The sequence below is a fragment of the Oncorhynchus nerka genome, linkage group LG24 (genome assembly GCF_034236695.1).
Source record: "Oncorhynchus nerka isolate Pitt River linkage group LG24, Oner_Uvic_2.0, whole genome shotgun sequence".
NCBI classification, from domain to species: Eukaryota; Metazoa; Chordata; class Actinopteri; order Salmoniformes; family Salmonidae; genus Oncorhynchus; species Oncorhynchus nerka.
In genome coordinates, this window is record NC_088419.1 from 27,755,765 (window position 1) to 27,776,202 (window position 20,438).

Consider the following 20,438-nt stretch of genomic DNA (forward strand, 5'->3'; position numbering starts at 1 on the left):
AGCGCGCACCACCGCTAACTAAGCTAGCCGTTTCACATCCGTTACACTAGACTAGCCAAAACCATTGACCAGACTATAAAGACATCATTGAAGGTGCCTCTGTATGTATGCAGAGCATCACATAGTGCTCTGCTCCTCCTCGTCTTGGAGAGGCTGCGTTCTGTTTCTATGGCAACACCCCTCCTCCTCATCCCTTTCCTCACGTTCACATCTCTTACGCAACCTCCTCTGTCTGATTCCCTTCTCCGAGGCAACGACCCCCCTGCACTGTGCGAGACCCGCAGCATCAATCTGACAGGAGGATATAGCAGGAGACGAGACAAGGACACGGAGAAAAAACATGGCGCTCATCCCATCTCAGGTGCTAAGGGTAGCCATTCTCCTGTCCTATTTCTCCATCCTCTGCAATTATAAAGCAATTGACATGCCCGCGCATCAAACATATGGCGGGAGCTGGAAGTTTTTAACATTCATAGACCTGGTAAGTGTAATATTGTTCTCTAGACCGGAGCCTGGTCATTCAGAAATGCTAGCACGTCATGGTATGATATGCTACAGACAGTCAGTGTCCTACCTCCAGTTGTTGATACCGCCCACCCTCAGTTGCGAAACGGGCCTGCTGTGTTATTAGGCTGTCAACTACAATATGTTGTTTCTTCCAGCGCTGTACAGACTCGTCAATTTTTTGGGCAAGTGTTACGGTCATTAAAAGCTCACACCCACTAAAAAGCCCCCCCCCCCTCTTCTCGGCTGCTGATGCGCGCAAGTCAGTTGCCTTTTTTGTTGCAACATTGGAATCACATGAATCACAATGATTAAGGAACCATCCGTGGCCCGTGGGTACCCGAGATGATGTGATTAGGATAACGACATCCCGAGCTCAAATGATTCCCCTGTTAGATCACACAGCCTTTATTTTAAGAGAACGTTGTTTGGATAGTAAAAAACCTTCTACGAAAACACCCAGGATGTTTTCTTTATCTCACTGTCTGTGTTTTGCTCTTCTTTTTTCTAGGAATAGTTGCACTATTGTTTTCTGAAATACTTTTTCACATTTTGCTTACTCTATAAGTATATGTACACGCACACACACACACACACACACACACACACACACACACACACACACACACACACACACACACACACACACACACACACAAACACACACACACATATATATATATTTAGATCCTGATGTTCTGTCAGTTTTTCAACAGATGACTCATGTTTTCCACATTAGAAGCCCACTGCTGAGCCATTTTACCACTATTTTTATGGCAATGGCGCGAAATGCAATAACAGCAATAAACATGTTTTGTTATTGTGCATTACAACATCTAGTTTAAGCCTATCGTATAAATCCTGACAACAAAGTTTGTGTGTCGCACGTGCATGCGCATGTTTGTGCATGTGTGTGTTTACTATTTAGTCATGATTCTGTCTTTAGTCATGATGAATTACTGCCGTGATGATAAAAACGCCAATGTGACGTGAATATGCCAACCCCAGGAATAGTACTTAGATTTAGCTCCCAATTTACTGTAATGAAAATGTGCAATGTCCTACTACTTATGACGGATTCTCTCATTCTTCTGCTTATTAGTTTTATTTTTCTCAGGAATCAAAGCTACTCAAAAAGTATCCAATTATTATACTTGAGTAAAAGTAAAGATACTTTAATAGAAAATGACTCAAGTAAAAGTGAAAGTCACCCAGTAAAATACTACTTGAGTAAAAGTCTAAAAGTGTTTGGTTTTAAATATACTTAAGTATCAAAAGTAAATGTAATTGCTAAAATATACTTATGTGTCAAAAGTAAAAGTATGAATAATTTAAAATTCCTTATATTAAGCAAACCAGACATCCCCATTTTCTTGCTTTTGTGATTTATGGATAGCCAGGGGCACACTCCAACACTCAGACATAATTTACAAACGAAGCATGTGTGTTTAGTGAGTCCGCCAGATCAGAGGCAGTAGGGATGACCAGGGATGTTCTCTTGTTAAGTGCGTGAAAGGACCATTTTCCTGTCCTGCTAAGCATTCCAAATGTAACGAGTACTTTTGGGTGTCAGGGAAAATGTATGGAGTAAAAAGTACATCATTTTCTTTAGGAATGTAGTGAAGTAAAAGTAAAAGTAGTCAAAAATATAAATAGTAAAGTACAGATACCCCAAAAACCTATTTAAGTAGTACTTTAAAGTATTTTTACTTCAGTACTTTACACCACTGCTACTCACACCCCACTGTGAACAGATTCCAGTTCCACATCTAGTTTTGATACACATTTGGTTGATTTGTAAACTAATGTGAATTCAACATGAAATCAATAGAAAGTGTCACCATGTCATTGGATTTAGGTTAAAAGTTGGGTGAAGAAAATAACGTTTGCCTTACTTTGATGATTCTTCGCAAATCCAAACAGTTTTCCGTGTTGATTCAACCTCATCATATTGATTGCGTTATTTTTGAAATGACGTGAAAACAACATTGATTTAACCAGTTTTTTTGCCCAGTGGGACACTGGTAGTGGGTAGTTTGCTCTGTTTTAGCTCACACAAATAGGGGCACAAGAAATGAAGGTAACACGATGTGAGGTTGATATGGATTGAGTTTGACATGAAACAGCTAGGCCTTTTGAATAACTGTTTTCATTTGATTCTATACGTCATCATCATGATCAAGTGTTGCTATATGAAGCAGTTATTATTCGAACAGACAACGAAGAAATATTATCACAGCAAAAGATGCCACTCGCTCGCAGGCTTTAGAATCAGACCTTACTCAGGGCGAATGGGATAGAAGTCTAGTGGAAAACTCTAGAAACCAGCCACGGTAGCCAGGCCTAACCTCCACGCCTCTGTCTGTCTACACTAATTCTGTTACACTTCACTTGGTTTAGGACCTTGGCTGCCTAGCTGTGATTTTAGCCTGTAGATATGTTTTCATTGGGTCTCAGTCATTCATTATTGAGTGTGGGGTTCAGATGTGGGGTTCCATCTGTGATTCATGAGGAGCAGAACACAGGGCTGTCCAGTGGGTTGATACCACCAGTGAGATCTGGCCTTTGTCCACATGAATCAATAAGCAGAACAAAACGTCTCACCCCTGTGCTTGGAGGAGTCAAGTCATATGATCTGAAAAGTTTTGTTGTGGTTTAGCATAGTGCCTCTTCGGATAAAAACTGAGGCACCTAGCAGACAGATTATGAAACTGAGTCATACTTTTGGTTTAAAATGTTCTCTCACTTCCAAGTTGTTAGTTATTAAATTAATCCGTTTTAAAGGCCCAATGCAGTAACAATTTTGTTTTTCCTGTGTTTTGTATCATATTGTTCAAAAACAAACACTGTGAAAGTGTGAATAAATGTGATCAGAGTTATTTCCAGATAGTTGCTGTTTGAAAATACAATTTACACAGGACCTTCTAATCAGCCGGTTTTACATGGGCAGAGTTTTGACTTGCCAAAATGTATATTTTTTTATTTCACCTTATTTAACCAGGTAGGCCAGTTGAGAACAAGTTCGGATTTACAACTGCAACCTGGCAAGGCAGTGTGACAAAAACAACAACACAGAGTTACACATGGAATAAACAAAAGTACAGTCAATAACAATAGAATATTGTATACGGTGTGTGCAAATGAAGTAAGGAGGTAAGGCAATAAATTGGCCAATTGTGGCAAAGTAATTACAAATTAGCCATTTACACTGGAGTAATATGTGTGCAGATGAGAATGTGCAAGTAGAAATACTGGTGTGCAAAAGAGCAGAAAATGAGGGGATGAGGTAGGTAGTTGGTTGGATGGGCTATTTACAGATGGGCTGTGTACAGCAGCAGCGATCGGTAAGCTGCTCTGACAGCTGACGCTTAAAGTTAGTGAGGGAGATATAAGTCTCCAACTTCAGTGATTTTTGCAATTCGTTCCAGTCGTTGGCAGCAGAGAACTGGAGGGAAAGGCGGTGTTGAAGGTGTTGGCTTTGGGAATGACCAGTGAAATATACCGGATGGAGCGTGTGCTATGGGTGAGTGTTACTATGGTGACCAGTGTACCTAGCAAAGACTTATAGATGACCTGGAGCCAGTGGGTTTGTCGACGAATATGTAGCGAGGACCAGCCAACGAGAGCATACATGTCGCAGTGGTGGGTAGTATATGGTGCTTTGATTACAAAACGGATGGCACTGTGATAGACTGCATCCAATTTGCTGAGTAGAGTGTTGGAAGCTATTTTGTAAATGACATCACCGAAGTCAAGGATCGGTAGGATAGTCAATTTTACGAGGGTATGTTTGGCAGCATGAGTGAAGGAGGCTTTGTTTGCTAAATAGGAAGCCGATTCTAGATTTAACTTTGGATTGGAGATGCTTAATGTGAGTTTGGAAGGAGAGTTTACAGTCTAGCCAGACACCTAGGTATTTGTAGTTGTCTACATATTCTAAGTCAGAACAGTCCAGAGTAGTGATGCTAGTCGGGTGTGCGGGTGCGTGCAGCGATCGGTTGAAGAGCATGCATTTAGTTTTAATAGCATTTAAGAGCAGTTGGAGGCCACGGAAGGAGTGTTGTATGGCTTTGAAGCTCGTTTGGAGGTTTGTTAACACAGTGTCCAAAGAAGGGAAAAAACTTACAGAATGGTGTCATCTGCATAGAGGTGGATCAGAGAATCACCCGCAGCAAGAGCGACATCATTGATGGGGCGGGAGGTGCAGAGCTGTTGGCCGGGGTTGGGGTAGCCAGGTGGAAAGCATGGCCAGCCGTAGAGGGATGCTCATTGAAATTCTAGATTATCGTGGATTTATCAGTGGTGACAGTTTTGCCTGGTCTCAGTGCAGTGTGCAGCTGGGAGGAGGTACTCTTATACTCCATGGACTTTACAGTGTCCCAAAACTTTTGGAATTAGTGCTGGAAGATACAAATTTCTGTTTGAAAAAGCTAGCCTTTGCTTTCCTAACTGAGTGTGTGTATTGGTTCCTGACTTCAGTGAAAGTTGCATATCGCGGGGACTATTCGATGCTAGTGCAGTTCGCCATAGGGTGTTTTTGTGCTGGTCGAGGGCAGTCAAGTCTGGAGTGAACCAAGGGCTATATCTGTTCTTAGTTCTACATTTTTTGAAAGGGGCATGTTTATTTAAGATGGTGAGGAAAGCACTTTTAAAGAACAAACAGGCATCCTCTACTGACGGGATGAGGTTAATATCCTTCCAGGATACCCGGGCCAGGTTGATTAGAAAGGCCTGCTCGCAGAAGTGTTTTAGGGAGCGTTTGACAGTGATGAGGGGTGGTCGTTTAACAGCGGACCCATAACGGACGCAGGCAATGAGGCAGTGATCGCTGAGTTCCTGGTTGAAAACAGCAGAGGTGTATTTAGAGTGCAAATTGGTCAGGATTATATCTGAGGGTGCCCATGTTTACGGATTTGGGATTGTACCTGGTAGGTTCCTTGATAATTTGTGTGAGATTGAGGGCATCTAGCTTAGATTGTAGGACAGCCGGGGTGTTAAGCATATCCCAATTTAGGTCACCTAGCAGTGCGAACTCTGACAATAGATGGGGGGCAATCAATTCACATATGGTGTCCAGGGCACAGCTGGGAGCTGAGGGGGGTCTATAACAAGCGTCAACAGTGAGCGACTTATTTCTGGAGAGATGGATCTTTAAAAGTAGAAGCTCAAACAAAAATCTCTACAGTAGATAACAATTCTGCCCCCTTTAGCAGTTATGTCTTGATGGAAAATGTTGTAATTGGGGATGGAATTTTCAGAATTTTTGGTGGCCTTCCTAAACCAGGATTCAGACAGCTAGGACATCAGGGTTGGGGGAGTGTGCTAAAGCAGTGAATAAAGCAAACTTAGGGAGGAGGCTTCTGATGTTAACATGCATGAACCCAAGGCTTTTACGGTTGCAGAAGTCAACAAATGAGACCTATTGGAGACACACAGGGCCTGGGTTAACCTCTACATCACCAGAGGAACAGAGGAGGAGTAGGATGAGGGTACGGCTAAAGGCTATAAGAACTGGTCGTCTAGTGCGTTCGGAACAGAGAATAAGAGGAGCAGATTTCTGGGTGTGGTAGGATAGATTCAGGGCATAGTGTACAGACAAGGGTATGGTAGGGTGCGAGTACAGTGGGGGTAAACCTAGGCATTGAGTGACAATGAGAGAGGTTGCATCTCTGGTGGCGCCAGTTATGCTAGGTGCGGTCTCCGCATGTGTGGGGAGTGGGACAAGGGGGCTATCTGAGGCATGTTGAGCAGGACTAGGGGCTTCGCAGTAAAATAAAACAATGAGAGCTGCCCTAAACAACAGTATACAAGCTAAAATAACAAGGTAAAATAACAAAGAGCGTTCCAAACCTCTCTGCCAATAACAGCTAGTTTTCAGGTTATAATGCCCCTCCAATTAGGCAAAATTCTTGCTTGAGAAATATGTTTTGCTGAAAGGTGATTTTTGTTTCTTTTTGACGTTTTTATTGAAAAACTATTACAGTAAGGTACTTAATTGTTACACAGAAAAGTATTTGATTGTGTGATAAAAACAGCTGCACAGAGCCTTTAAGTCAAATAAGTGACCATATAGAGCATGTGTCATCTGTTTTATGTCACACACACACACACACACACACACACACACACACACACACACACACACACACACACACACACACACACACACACACACACACACACACAAACATTATATAAGTGGCATAGCTGCAGTGCCAGAGTGTCAGGTGATGCCCAGAGGGGGCAGGTGTGGACAGAGAGATATTATGTCTGGCTTTACATACTGTCCCCTTCCCTAGACCACCCAGTACTTATGAAGGCCCTCTCTGCACCTGGCCAGCACACTACACAGCACATGTAAAGAGGGCTAGGGGGAGTGTAGGACAGTGCCTAATGTCTTTGCTAAGTAAGACATGATGCATTACTCTACTCTCCTGTCAGCCTCTGCTAACTGTGGAGGTAATTAGGTTCCTAGACATTACATTGCTTCCCATTAGTCTATATAGGGCAATACATGTTGGATATGTTCTGTCTTGTAATTACATTATGCTGTAGTATGTACATCATCACTCCTATAGCTGTTAAACTTCTAAACTGGTTCTGTATCTCTCTTGTTCATGCAGCTTCAATATTCTCCTTCCCAGACTCCCTCTGTGCTCCACTCTCCCAGCTGCAGACATTTGAGTTGTGTGGAGCAACACTTTATAACCTGAGCTCCAGTCCAGGAATTATTGTAGTTGCTCCTAAATGCCTGCAATACAGGGCAGGGAAAGAGCCTGTAGAAATATTAAAAGGGTTTTATGCTTAGATTTTGGCATTCATTCCCTGTGAGAGCTCTGTTTTCCAAACCCCTTGTATTTAAGTGAAAAAGAACCTGGAAGGCATTCGTTTTTTTTGCATAGCCTCAGGCTAAACCTGCTGCTTACAAAGGCAAAAAAAACAGGTCAAAGATATAAAGGCTGCGAAAACGCCTGAGATATGAAACAGCTGTCTTGTATGTTAACTAGGTGTCACACTAATGCTGTTGCTGAGCACTACCCTGTCCTAGAACCAAGTTCTGCAATGCAATTTTTGGACCGAAAAGATAATGCTGGTTCCTGGAATCCGAAATGAAACATTGAATTAAATGAGAATGAAAGTCACACTTTCCAGTCTGTTGGGTTTGTGCTGTGGCGATAAAGACACCCTGTTATGTTCTCTAGCTCTTAATTTCATGCAAAAATAATCCCCTCCGCTGCCACAGACTGCTCATAGACCCACATAAAATGACATATGCTAGTTTAAGGGGATAGACATCGAAAGTATGAGGTTTATGTAATTGTTCAGTTGTTATATAATTATTTGTATTGCTATATAAAATGTGTATTTTATTTAAATGTATGTATGGCAAAATATGCGTTGCGTTTTAGAGGACACCTCAATGAACTCCTTTTTGATATACATATGAATGTTTTATAGATATGCTTTTGGGGATTCATATGCTTCCCATGAATATAATGTGATATTAATATTTAATGCTACTGTCCTCTTGAGAGATGACGAACTCTACTGATTCTGTGACCCAAAATAATCTCCTGTTCACCTCTCCGGATTTAAATTGTGTTGTAAAATTCTTTATCCCGTGACACAACTCCTGGATCAGCTATTCTGCTTAGAAAGAGTGACATGATAATGTCTAACTATTGTGTAATCTGTTGTGGCTGCTCTTATCTCTAAGAACACATCGTTTTGTCCTCGCCTTCCCTGCTCTAGGTGATCCAGGCAGTTTTCTTTGGCGTGTGTGTGCTGACAGACCTGTCCAGACTGCTGACCAAGGGCAGTGAGAACCAGGAGCAAGACAGGCAGCTTAGGAAGCTCATTGGCCTGAGGGACTGGATGATGGCCGTGCTGGCCTTCCCCGTTGGAGTGGTGAGCGATAGTCACAACACAACACTACAGTAGGCCTGGAGCGTTGGAGTCTGCTCTCAGATCTGATTGTGTTGTACCGCTAACTCAACGACCATTGAAGTAGACTATACTGTACAGAACAACCAGATCTGGGACTATGATAGTTTCCCTTTTACAGTACGCCAACGATGCACAAATTCACTGAGAAAGAAGCAGAAGACACTGTAAATGCTCTGCATTGTTAAGAACGGCCTTTCTTAATCTGACAGTCTAGATGCTTGAAACCACAGATCCACAACAACCATATGTTTCCATTCTCGTTCCCTTTTCAAGAATCATTCATGGATAGAAGAAATATATTTGAAGAAACAGCTAATGTACCGGAATATGTGCTTCATTGCATTATTGTTATTTAATGCAAGTATCCTCAGTGCAGCATACAATACTACAGCTTCACTGATGTAGAGTACAGTGCATTCGGAAAGTATTCAGACCCCTTGACATTTTCCACATTGTGTTACCTTACAGCCTATTCCCCAAAAATGATTTATACACAATACTGCATAATGACAAATTAAAAACAAGTTTTTAGAAATTTTTGCAAATTTATTCAAATAAAAAACAGAAATATCACATTTACATAAGTATTCAGACCCTTTACTCAGTACTTTGTTGAAGCACCTTTGGCAGCGATTACAGCCTCGAGTCTTCTTGGGTATGACGCTACAAGCTTAGCACACCTGTATTTGGGGAGTTTCTCCCATTATTCTCTGCAGATCCTCTCAAACTCTGCCAGGTTGGATGGGGAGTGTAGCTGCACCAGCTATTTTCAGATTTTCGATCGGATTCAAGTCCGGGCTCTGGCTGGGCCACTCAAGGACATTCAGAAACTTGTCTTGAAGCCACTCCTGCATAGTCTTGGCTGTGTGCTTAGGGTCGTTGTCCTGTTGGAATGTGAACCTTCGCCCCAGTCCTGAGCGCTCTGAAGCAGGTTTTCTTCAAGGATCTTGCTGTACTTTGCTTCGTTCATCTTTGCCTCAATCCTGACTAGTCTCCCAGTCCCTACCGCTGAAAAACATCCCCACAGCATGATGCTGCCATCACCATGCTTCCCCATAGGGATGGTGCCAGGTTTCCTCCAGACGTGATGCTTGGCATTCAGGCCAAAGAGTTAAATCTCGGTTTCATCAGACCAGAGAATCTTGTTTCTCATGGTCTGAGAGTCTTTAGGTGCCTTTTGGCAACTCCAAGCGGGCTGTCATGTGCCTTTTACTGAGGAGTGGCTTCTGTCTGGCCACTCTTACATAAAGGCCTGATTGGTGAGGGGTGCAGAGATGGTTGTTGTTCTGGAAGGTTCACCCATCTCCACAGAGGAACTCTGACCATCGGGTTCTTGGTCACCTCCCTGACCAAGGCCCTTCTTCCCCGATTGCTCAGTTTGATCGGGCGGCCAGCTCTAGGAAGAGTCTTGGTGGCTCCAAACTTCTTACATTTAAGAATGATGGAGGCGACTGTGTTCTTGGGGACCTTCAAAGCTGCAGAAATGTTATGGTACCATTCCCCAGATCTGTGCCTCAACACAATCCTGTATCAGAGCTCTTCCTTCAACCTCATGGCTTAGTTTTTGCTCTGACATGTACTGTCAACTGTGGGACCTTACATAGACAGGTGTGTGCCTTTCCAAATCATGTCCAATCAATTGAATTTACCACATGTGGAGTTGTAGAAAGTTGTAGAAGGATCTCAAGGATGATCAATGGAAACAGCATGCACCTGAACTCAATTTTGAGTATCATAGCAAAGGATCTGAATACTTATGTAAATAAGATATTTTTTTTAATGTTTTTTTTATACATTTGAAACACTTCAAAAAACCTGTTTTCGCTTCGTCATTATGGGGTATTGTGTGTAGATTGCAGAATTATTATTTTTTTTCATCAATTTTAGATTGAGGCTGTAAGGTAACAAAATGTGGGAAAAGTCAATGGGTCTGAATACTTTCCGAAGGTAGCGTATCTGAGAAGCATAACAAAAACTCAACAACTCCACATACTAAACAGGTGTCTGTTTTTCTTCCAGGTCGCCAGACACATGCTAGTCTTTAGCCTATATGTTGGTCAGCCAAATCCATCTCACTTCTCACTGGTGAAACCGAAAGGCTGGCGGAAAGGAAATGTCCCCTAGCTAGCCTTCCCTGTGAGTCAGTGGACACCTTTCCCTGGTGCATGCTGCTGCCTGTGGTCTTACTGGACTGCACTGGCCTCTGGGAGGGCCTTTGCATAAGTAAGGACACCGAGTCACATTGTCTTGGATGCAGCACGGCCCATTTGCTTTGCAAATGCCAAGTCATCTATCAGGATGGGTGTCATGTGACAGCCTTGGAGGCAGCGGTCAGGCAGCGGGCAGGCAACGAGAAAAAGGAAACTGTGTTTGTCTTGCTTTTATATGCTCTTGTGTCCGTGATTGCCATCTGATAATTACTCTGAAAATATTTAAATTGGATCTTTGCTGCCGTCTTTTTTTTTCTGTTGCAGGAAGAGGTGATGTTTTAGTTTCATACAGTGAGGAGGTGGCGAAGGGCCAGGGTGCCCAGGCAGCAGGCGCTGAGGGGTTCGTACAGAGATGTGTATTTATAAGGTACTGGGAAGATACTGGTTGCCAATATGATGGTTTTTCCAGGCCTCGAGCCAAAAGATAGGGACATCATTTCATGTTCAATAACTTTGGCCTAGTCACTGTGTAATAAGTAAGAAGAAAATTACATGTCATGTCATCATCTTTTTTAACATGGCCTAAAGTGAAATAGGGACAGGCATGTTCTGTGTATCACAGTCCTTGTTTACCATAGATCATGTGACGTGTGCTGGGACCGAATTTTGATCCTGTGTTCTTCTGTGTAGGTACCCTTAGAAAAAAACACATGAAAAAAAAGAACGTGCAAAAAACATGTGAGTCAGACATGTGGTTTCCATACATTCGACCAAAAGGGCCAGCACTCATTTTGAAGTCGTAGGCGGGGCTTACCTCATCACGTGACCATGAGCAACCATGACCGATTCATACACTTTGACATGTGCATTTTCACATTTAAATGTCAACTAGGACTGTCAAACAAATTTGATCCAGTTCATCGCAGGATTTCCTGTGATTGATCAGGATTAATCGCAAATTAATCATTTGCTCAAATTGAGCTGTAATTTAAGATGTATTTATACAAAAAGCATTAAAGGAATATTATCATAATCAGGTAAATTGATAAAGACACTTTCTTTAACCTCAAAGTCAACTTGTTTTGACATTGTTGTTTTTAGTATATAGATTATGCATGTTGGATGTTTTCAGTGTTTCAACACTTTCAAACCAAAATTTCAAAAAGTGACCTTGAGTTAACTGATTAACTCTGACAGCGCAAATTTTAACATGTCAAAAAGGATAGATAATAGGCCTCCAGAGGGGCACATCGGTCTAAGGCCCTGCTTTGCAGTGCTTGAGGCGTCACTACAGACCAGGCTTTGATCCCAGGCTGTATCACAGCCGGCCACGACCGGGAGACCCATGAGGTGGTGCACAATTGGCCCAGCATCGTCCGGGTTAGGGGAGGGTTTGGCCGGCCGGGATGTCCTTGTCCCATCACCCTCTAGCGACTCCTTGTGGCGGGCCAGGTGCATGTACACTGACTTCGGTCGCCAGGTGTACGGTGTTTCCTCCGACACATTGGTGCGGGTGGCTTCCAGGTGAAGCGAGCAGTGTGGCTTGGCGAGGTCGTGTTTCAGGCGAGTCCGTACGGGAGTTGCAGCGATGGGACAAGACTGTAAATACTAATTGGATACCACAGAAAAAGGGGTAAAAAAAGATAAATAAGAAGACAGTCAGCGCTTCTCTGTCCTTTACACTGGGCTCTTCTAACGGTCACTGACCAACGTATGAAGAAGAGAGGAGCCTTCAGCTGTAACACTCCAAATGGAATGAAATAAAAGTAACAAGTAATTAAAGAGCAGCAGTATAATAACAAAATAACAATAGCGATACTATATACGGGGGGTACCGGTACAGAGTCAATGTGCGGGGCACCGGTTGGTTGAGGTAATATGTACATGTAGGTAGAGTTATTACAGTGACTATGCACAGATGATAACCACAGAGAGTAGCAGCGGTGTAAAAGACGGGGAGGGGCAATCCAAGTAGTCTGGGTAGCCATTTGATTAGGTGTTCAGGAGTCTTATGGCTTGAGGGTAGAAGCTGTTTAGAAGCCTCTTGGACCTAGACTTGGCGTTCCGATACCGCTTGCCGTGTGGTACCAGAGAGAACAGTCTATGACTAGGGTGGCTGGAGTCTTTGACCATTTTTAGGGCCTTCCTCTGACACACCTGGTATAGAGGTCCTGTATGGCAGGAAGCTTGGCCCCAGTGATGTACTGAGCCGTTTGCACTACCCTCTGTAGTGCTTTGCGGTCAGAGGCTGAACAGTTGCCATACCAGGCAGTGATCAAGATGGCGCTGAGGAACATGGCTGAAGTTTTACATTCTCCCAACCAATAGTGCTATTTTGTTTGTTTTTTGGCATTTTGTGTAACATATTTTTTAACTTATTGTGTACATAATGTTGCTGCTACTGTCTCTTATGACCAAAAATAACTTCTGGATATGAGAACAGCGATTACTCACCGTGGACTGGAATAAACTTTTTCCTTTAACGAGTCCGACAAGAAGGATATCCTGCTTTCTGGGAACAGGCCCAGATCCATGCCTTTTGCGTGAAGAAAAGACGCAGGGAAAGGGGCCGCAGATCGGGCAGCCTTCTGAGAATCCGTAGGCGAGCAAGTAAACTCCCACTGCCATCTGTTCTTCTTGCTTCTTTCCTGCCTGGATGGCAGGAAGCTTGGCCCCAGTGATGTGCAGGGCCATTCGCACTACCCTCTGTAGCGCCTTACGGTCAGATGCCGAGCAGTTCCCATACCATACCAGGCGGTGATGCAACCAGTCAGGATGCTCTCGATGGTGCAGCTGTAGAACCTTTTGAGGATCTGAGGACCCATGCCCTCCTCACGATTGTCTTAGTGTGCTTGGACCATGTTAGTTTGTTGGTGATGTGGACACCAAGGAACTTGAAGCACTCAACCTGCATCCACTGCAGCCAGGTCGATGAGAATGGGGGCGTGCTCGGTCCTCTTTTTCCTGTAGTCCACAATCAGCTCCTTTGTCTTGATCACCTTGAGGGAGAGGATGTTGTCATGGCACCACACGTCCAGGTCTCTGAACTCCTCCCTATAGGCTGTCTCGTCGTTGTCGGTGATCAGACCTACCACTGTTGTGTCATCGGCAAACTTAATGATGGTGTAGGAGTCGTGCCTGGCCGTGCAGTCATGAGTGAACAGGGAATACAGGAGGGGACTGAGCACACACCCTTGAAGGGCCCCTGTGTTGAGGATCAGCATGACTAATGTGTTGTTACCTACCCTTACCACCTGGGGGCGGCCCGTCAGGAAGTGCAGGATCCAGTTGCAGAGGGAGGTGTTTGGTCCCAGGGTCCTTAGCTTATTGAAGAGCTTTGAGAGCACTATGGTGTTGAACGCTGAGCTGTAGTCAATGAATAGCATTCTCACATAGGTGTTCCTTTTGTCCAGGTGGGAAAGGGCAGTGTGGAGTGCAATAGAGATTGCATCATCTGTGGATCTGTTGGGGCGGTATGCGGAATTGGAGTGGTTCTAGGGTTTCTGGGATAATGGTGATGATGTGAGCCATGACCAGCCTTTCGAAGCACTTCATGTCTACAGACGTGAGTGCTACGGATCGGTAGTCATTTAAGCAGGTTACCTTAGTATTCTTGGGCACAGGCACTATGGTGGTCTGCTTGAAACATGTTGGTATTACAGACTCAGACAGGGAGAGGTTGAAAATGTCAGTGAAGACACTTGCCATTTGGTCAGCGCATGCTCTCAGTACCCGTCCTGGTAATCTGTCTTGTGAATGTTGACCTGTTCTAAGGTCTTACTCACATCGGCTGCGGAGAGCGTGATTACACAGTCTTCCAGAACAGCTGGTGCTCTCCTGCATGTTTCAGTGTTATTTGCCTTAAAGCGAGCATAGAAGTAGTTTAGCTCGTCTGGTAGGCTTGTGTCACTGGGTAGCTCTCGGCTGTGCTTCCCTTTGTAGTCTGTAATAGTTTGCAAGCCCTGCCACATCTGACGAGCGTCAGAGCCGGTGTAATACGATTCGATCTTAGTCCTGTATTGACGCTTTGCCTGTTTGATGGTTTATCGGAGTGCATAGTGGGATTTCTTACAAGCTTCCGGGTTAGAGTCCCACTCCTTGAAAGCGGCAGCTCTAGCCTTTAGCTCAGTACGGATGTTGCCTGTAATCCATGGCTTCTGGTTGGGGTATGTACGTACGGTCACAGTGGGGACGACGTCATCGATGCACTTATTGATGAAGCCAATGATTGATGTGGTGTACTCCTCAAATGCCATCGGAGGAACCCAGGAACATATTCCAGTCCATACTAGCAAAACAGTCCTGTAGCTTAGCATCTGCTTCATCTGACCTCTTTTTTATTGATCTAGTTACTGGCGCTTCCTACTTTAATTTTAGCTTGTAAGCAGAAATCAGGAGAATAGAATTATGGTCAGATTTGCCAAATGGAGGGTGAGGGAGAGCTTTGTATGGGTCTCTGTGTGTGGAGTAAAGGTGGTCCAATGTTTTTTCCCCCTCTGGTTGCACTTTTAACATGCTGATAGAAATTTGGTAAAACAGATTTAAGTTTCCCTGCATTAAAGTCCCCGGCTACTAGGAACGCCGCCTCTGGGTGAACGTGTTCTTGTTTGCTTATACTCAGGTAGGCCAAGTTACCTTTTTACAGAACGCCATTACAGAATTAGTAAATATATATGTGAAAACACTGCTACTACTGCAACATGTTAACACCACCTTTTCACATGAGGAGAATAACACTGTTTCGCCACCACAGCTGAACTTGCAATTCGATATGTGGAAGTTATATTTTCAAATGCAGATGTCTCTTACATATGAAACTGTTTTCACATGTGCAACTGCAATTGTGTGAGGTGAAAACAAATTTAAATTTAACCTCAACATGTGAAAACCGCTATTTCACGTGAAAATGCGATTTCACGTGTGTTTTTTTTATAAGGGTAGGCTGTAAGACATGAGTCAATACAGAAGCAGAGCAGAGAGTGAGACCACGTGCTGCTCCTCAGGTGTCCTCCTAAAAACCAGCGGCCAGTTACTAGCGTCACCATCACAGAGCAGTGCAGGCTGCTATATGATGAGCCACTTGGCACTGGCCCCTGTCTGAGAGTTGGCCATGAAGTTCAGTTTACACACCACACAATGGATGTCATTAGTGTCGCGGCTAATGCCGGGAAAAATGAGCCCCAGTCGACGATGATGTTTGGTAATGATAATATACGTGTATCTCTAGACTGTTCTAGTGCTCTAGTGTGTGTGTGTGTGTGTGTGTATTCTCCCTGGATTGGTCGGGTATGAATGCATCCCTGGCAGGGTGCAGCGCACCCCTTCATTCTTCCCACCTCTCCACGTGATGAAAGAGGAGAGCGTGCCATCAGGGCACAATATCAGGGGCATCTCACATGCATCCGTCTGAGGCGCAGATGGTAGGCCAGGTAATTCCATCCACCTAACTGGGCTGCGGATGGTTTGGCTCCTGGACAGGCTTGAAGGCCCCTGACAGGGCCAGGTGTGGTTTCCCTACGGGCCCGATGACATGGAGCCCACGCAGCTAAAAAGGCTGAGGGTGTGGAAATGTGAAATGTCTAAATAAACTACCTGTCTCAGACCGAGTCCATTTACTCGCACTCTGCACCTCGGAGAGGAAATAAGAAATGCTGTTTCTCGCTTTCGAGGGGCTTTAATAAGCTGCTCCCTCAGTGTCAATGCTCTCCATTCAGCAGGCCTGCCTGCCGTGGCCTTGTAACGCAGCCTGTTTATTTGGCTACAGCGGCAAGTCATTGGAAACTTACTGGAAAACAGAGATCCAGTTAAATACTGTGAGAATACGAAGCAAAACAGGATTCTGTCACATCACTAATCGAGGTTGATTAATGCTAATAGGTTGGGTAGTTGGGTATGGTCGGGAGCAGTTAGAACTGTCTGGATCAAAGAGATTACGGGCAGAACTGGAATCCGTTCACCGAGGAAGCTGCTCCACTCCATGGAGCTGGAACTTCAAATAGACCCTTTCAAAGCCTCTACACTCGACAGTAACATGCTTGTTTTTGCAGTGCGTTTGATATCCTCACAAGCTGACTACTGTCCTTCCTACAGGGGGCATACAGGGCTTGTGGAGAAGCGTCGGGATAAGAGACAAGGAAAGGAGAAGAAGTCAGCTCTTAGGGATTAATTATGGTATGCTGATATGAAAACATTAGCCCAGAACTGTCGCTCCGCTTCACCTCACGGCTGCATGGTGGGCTTTAGCGCTAGCTCGCCTCGTTGTTAGTATGAGAGTGCCAGGCAGCCTGCCTTTGAAGGAGGAATGGATAGAGGAGATAGCTAGTGCTCAGGTCAGAGGCTGACATCTCTGCGCTCCAGGACTGTCCTCAAATGAACAGACTGTGGGGGTGGCTGGGCCAAGCTCAACCCGGGCCAGGTCAGGCCAAGCAGGAAACCTCATGGAGAGACAGGGAAGAGAAGGGCCACAACAGAACCAGGGGATTTCCTGGGTACATGATGACCTGAGGGATACCGCGCCTCCAGAGGGTGTAAAACGCAGGCGGATATGGTCTGGAAAATACAAATAGACCATTGCATTGCCATTTAAATTACAGACGTATTTATCTTGTCTGAAAAATATGACATGATAATATAATATGAAGACTTAGAGCTGAAAACACAATTTACCGTACTTTTTAAAAATCTACCCTTTGGATAGGTTGAACTATATTTTCTTGGCATAACATGGGCAGCATGTAAACATTCATGGTTATTTGATCCCCTGGGCCCATAGCTTCTCGAGGCTGGATGGTGTGTCCTATGACATGGCTCAATTTGCTGTACGTTTGGGTGTGTAATGGTACGTGTGTCACATATATATTATAGACTATATATATATATATATATTTATAGACTACCACAACCTCACGTTACACAATATACCAACCTAGTATTTCCAGCACAAAACATGAACTTACCAACAAATATATCTATGCCAAGTGCAGTGAAGTTTAACTTTGAATTAGTCCTATGTCCTCACTATGCCTCCTATGTTCTCACTATAGCTCCTATGTCCTCACTATTTCTCCTATGTCCTCACTATGTCTCCTATGTCCCTGTCTCTCTGCAGTTTGTGGTGACCATGTTCTGGACCCTGTACTTGTATGACAGAGACCTGGTGTACCCCAGACTGCTGGACAACTTCATACCCCAGTGGCTCAACCACGGCATGGTGAGTACTGTCTGTCTGCTATACAGTTCCCAGGCCTGTCATAGCATTACTCTGTTACATTATTTAGTATGGCTAGTACAGGGTGTCTAGAAGAAAAAAAGAGCTAGAATAAGATAATGGTTATGCATACATTTTTGTCAAAAAGACAAATGTTATTTAGTCCCAAAGATAAATGTTGTTTCACCCACCACACGTCTATGTGGTCATATTTGTCATTTAACATAATCATTTATCACAGTTAATACGAACAGTTACTCCAGTTGAGGTATTTATTATAGGCCATAAGCATTTTCCCATCACTATTTGAGAACCCACTCAGTAAATAAATAGACATTTGAGAGCATATCTGGAGCCCCAGACATTAGTCACAGTGGACAATGGGCAGCTAATGGTGCCTAAACGCTTCCTATAATAGCAGACAAGTAGCGAGGCCCATTTTGTTCTCCTCAATAAGAACAAACCTTCTCTATGGTCATATTGACGTCAGCATTCAAAACAATGGGAAGAGGTTTTTCAACTGCTGATATCAATCAGATGGAACTGAAGCCCTCCTGCTGGCACAATTAAATGATAGGCTTGTTATTCTAGCAGGTGAGACTGGTGATTGATGGCTGTGTTCACTGTGTGTGTGTGTGTGTGTGTGTGTGTGTGTGTGTGTGTGTGTGTGTGTGTGTGTGTGTGTGTGTGTGTGTGTGTGTGTGTGTGTGTGTGTGTGTGTGTGTGTGTGTGTGTGTGTCATCCAATTCCTACAATCACATCCCATTCCTACAACAAGAGTCAAGCCTCCAGCTGTGTGCATAGACAGTGTATGTAAGGTAAATACGTCTCAATCAATGGATGTCTTAATGGATGCGACATATTGTAGTAGTCTGTGTCGTGCCTAGCGAACCAATAATAGTACACAGACTGGTTGCTACGTAACAATAACTGTGTTCACATAGACTGCGTAAGCAATGATAAAGTCTGTGTATGCAATTTGGGCTGGAGTTTATGCAAATGTCCAAAGCGTCACAGATGATATTAAATGGTGTTTAATGGGCCATACTACCGAATATCAGCATACCTTTTTTCAGTCAAACCGTGGAACAATGCCTTGTTTAGATTGCAACTATGGATATGCAACCTTTCCATTCAGTAGAGATCACGTGAGAGATAAATCAGATCATTTTCAAGTGGCGCTATGCAAAAGTGCCAGACTCATATCCTCAAGCTTATTACACTGAACCATATCCACAGCAGCCAGGAGTGTTGTTTGTTGTGTGTGTTGGAATCTGGGTTGCTACGGTCAATTCAAGTCCCAATTGCTCGGATCAAACATAAACAGATCCATGATCATGATTCCGCAAATCAGGACGAGATGTTACCCAGCGCCTCAACAATCATGTGGACCAACATGACCCTGTCCAACCCAGAACAGACACACTCACAGAAAGTGGCCTGGCCTCCAGTCCTGCTAACCATGTTGCTAAGGGCCAACCCCAGGAAATAACCACAACGGGTCCAACAGCTGAAAACAATTCATAATATGCAAACCTTCCAGATATGTGAGCACTGGACGGGTGACGACTGCAGCAGCAGAGTTACTCCATAGTAAATATTTTGCCACATTCCATGGTACCGCATTTGTTTGTTTACCCCCGCTGCCACGGCAACTGTCTCCCGCTCCCTTCTGTGTTAGGAGGGAGTGACCGGACCCTGTTACTGTTTGGCAGTCTGGCCTGGCCTGTGTCTGCTATTACAGTTCACTACAGAGCAAGAGAGCCTGGCCTAGTTCAGCCCTATATATCTATCGCCTCATCACACTGCATATCACAGGGCTGCTGGTTGAAAATTCAAATACGCAGGCAAACAGGCAGCAGGTTGTAACAGAGGAAAGGAAGGCAGGCAGGAATTATTTTGCACCCTGTCTACCACACAATGAAGCCTTGATGCACACAGAGCGATGCAGGGGAGAGAGGTGTTGATAGAAACCTGGTCACACCTTTCCCTCAGTGTGGGAGATACAACAGACCATCCTCACACAGTCCCTGACACAGTGCACTGCTGCACACAGCCCTAGAGATAACGTTATTCAGGGAAGGCACAAAGAGAAGACAATAATGTTTTATAGACTGTGTAAGGAGGACTCTGATTACAATGCTGTTAGTATAGCATGTAGTACTGTCAAAGTGATATCCCACTGAATGTCCTAGTAACGTTCCATTAATTTATGCAGAATATCCCGCCCTGAATATTCCTTTCAAGTTCACAAAGTAAAGAGAGACTTCAAAAGTGTGCCACGGAAAGTGTAAATCTGCCATCAAGTGATTTGCCTTCCAGAAGATACACAAAGGAAGAGACAATAAACCAGTGTGAATTCTAGAGCATTTGTCACCAAAGTGGGAATATACGGAACAGTTTCCCTCAGCACATGTTTTGATGTTGTCAATTCCCGGTGCTGCATGTTCGGCAAGCTTAACAGGCTTCCCTTAATGTGACTGTGACAATTAGGGCAGAGTCACTTCATCGCCACTTAAACAGTTAGGCATTGCGGATTCTCTGTGAGAGTTCCACCGAGTTCCACCTGCGTCAAACTCGCTTCAACAATAATCCAAGTCTTCACTATGTTATAAGTGGGCTGCTGAGAG

General features: G+C 44.1%; 1 protein-coding gene across 1 annotated transcript in view; it reads left to right on the forward strand.

Moving 5' to 3' along the window:
• Positions 1 to 225: 225 nt before the first annotated feature.
• The window catches only part of aig1 (androgen-induced 1 (H. sapiens)), a 77,801-nt gene continuing 57,588 nt past the window's right edge, over positions 226 to 20,438 (forward strand). The window contains exons 1-3 of the mRNA XM_065009433.1: positions 226 to 481; positions 8,257 to 8,412; positions 17,710 to 17,811. Coding sequence (XP_064865505.1) covers positions 341 to 481; positions 8,257 to 8,412; positions 17,710 to 17,811 — 399 coding nt within the window. The 5' untranslated portion in view covers positions 226 to 340. The remainder of the gene's footprint in view (positions 482 to 8,256; positions 8,413 to 17,709; positions 17,812 to 20,438) is intronic.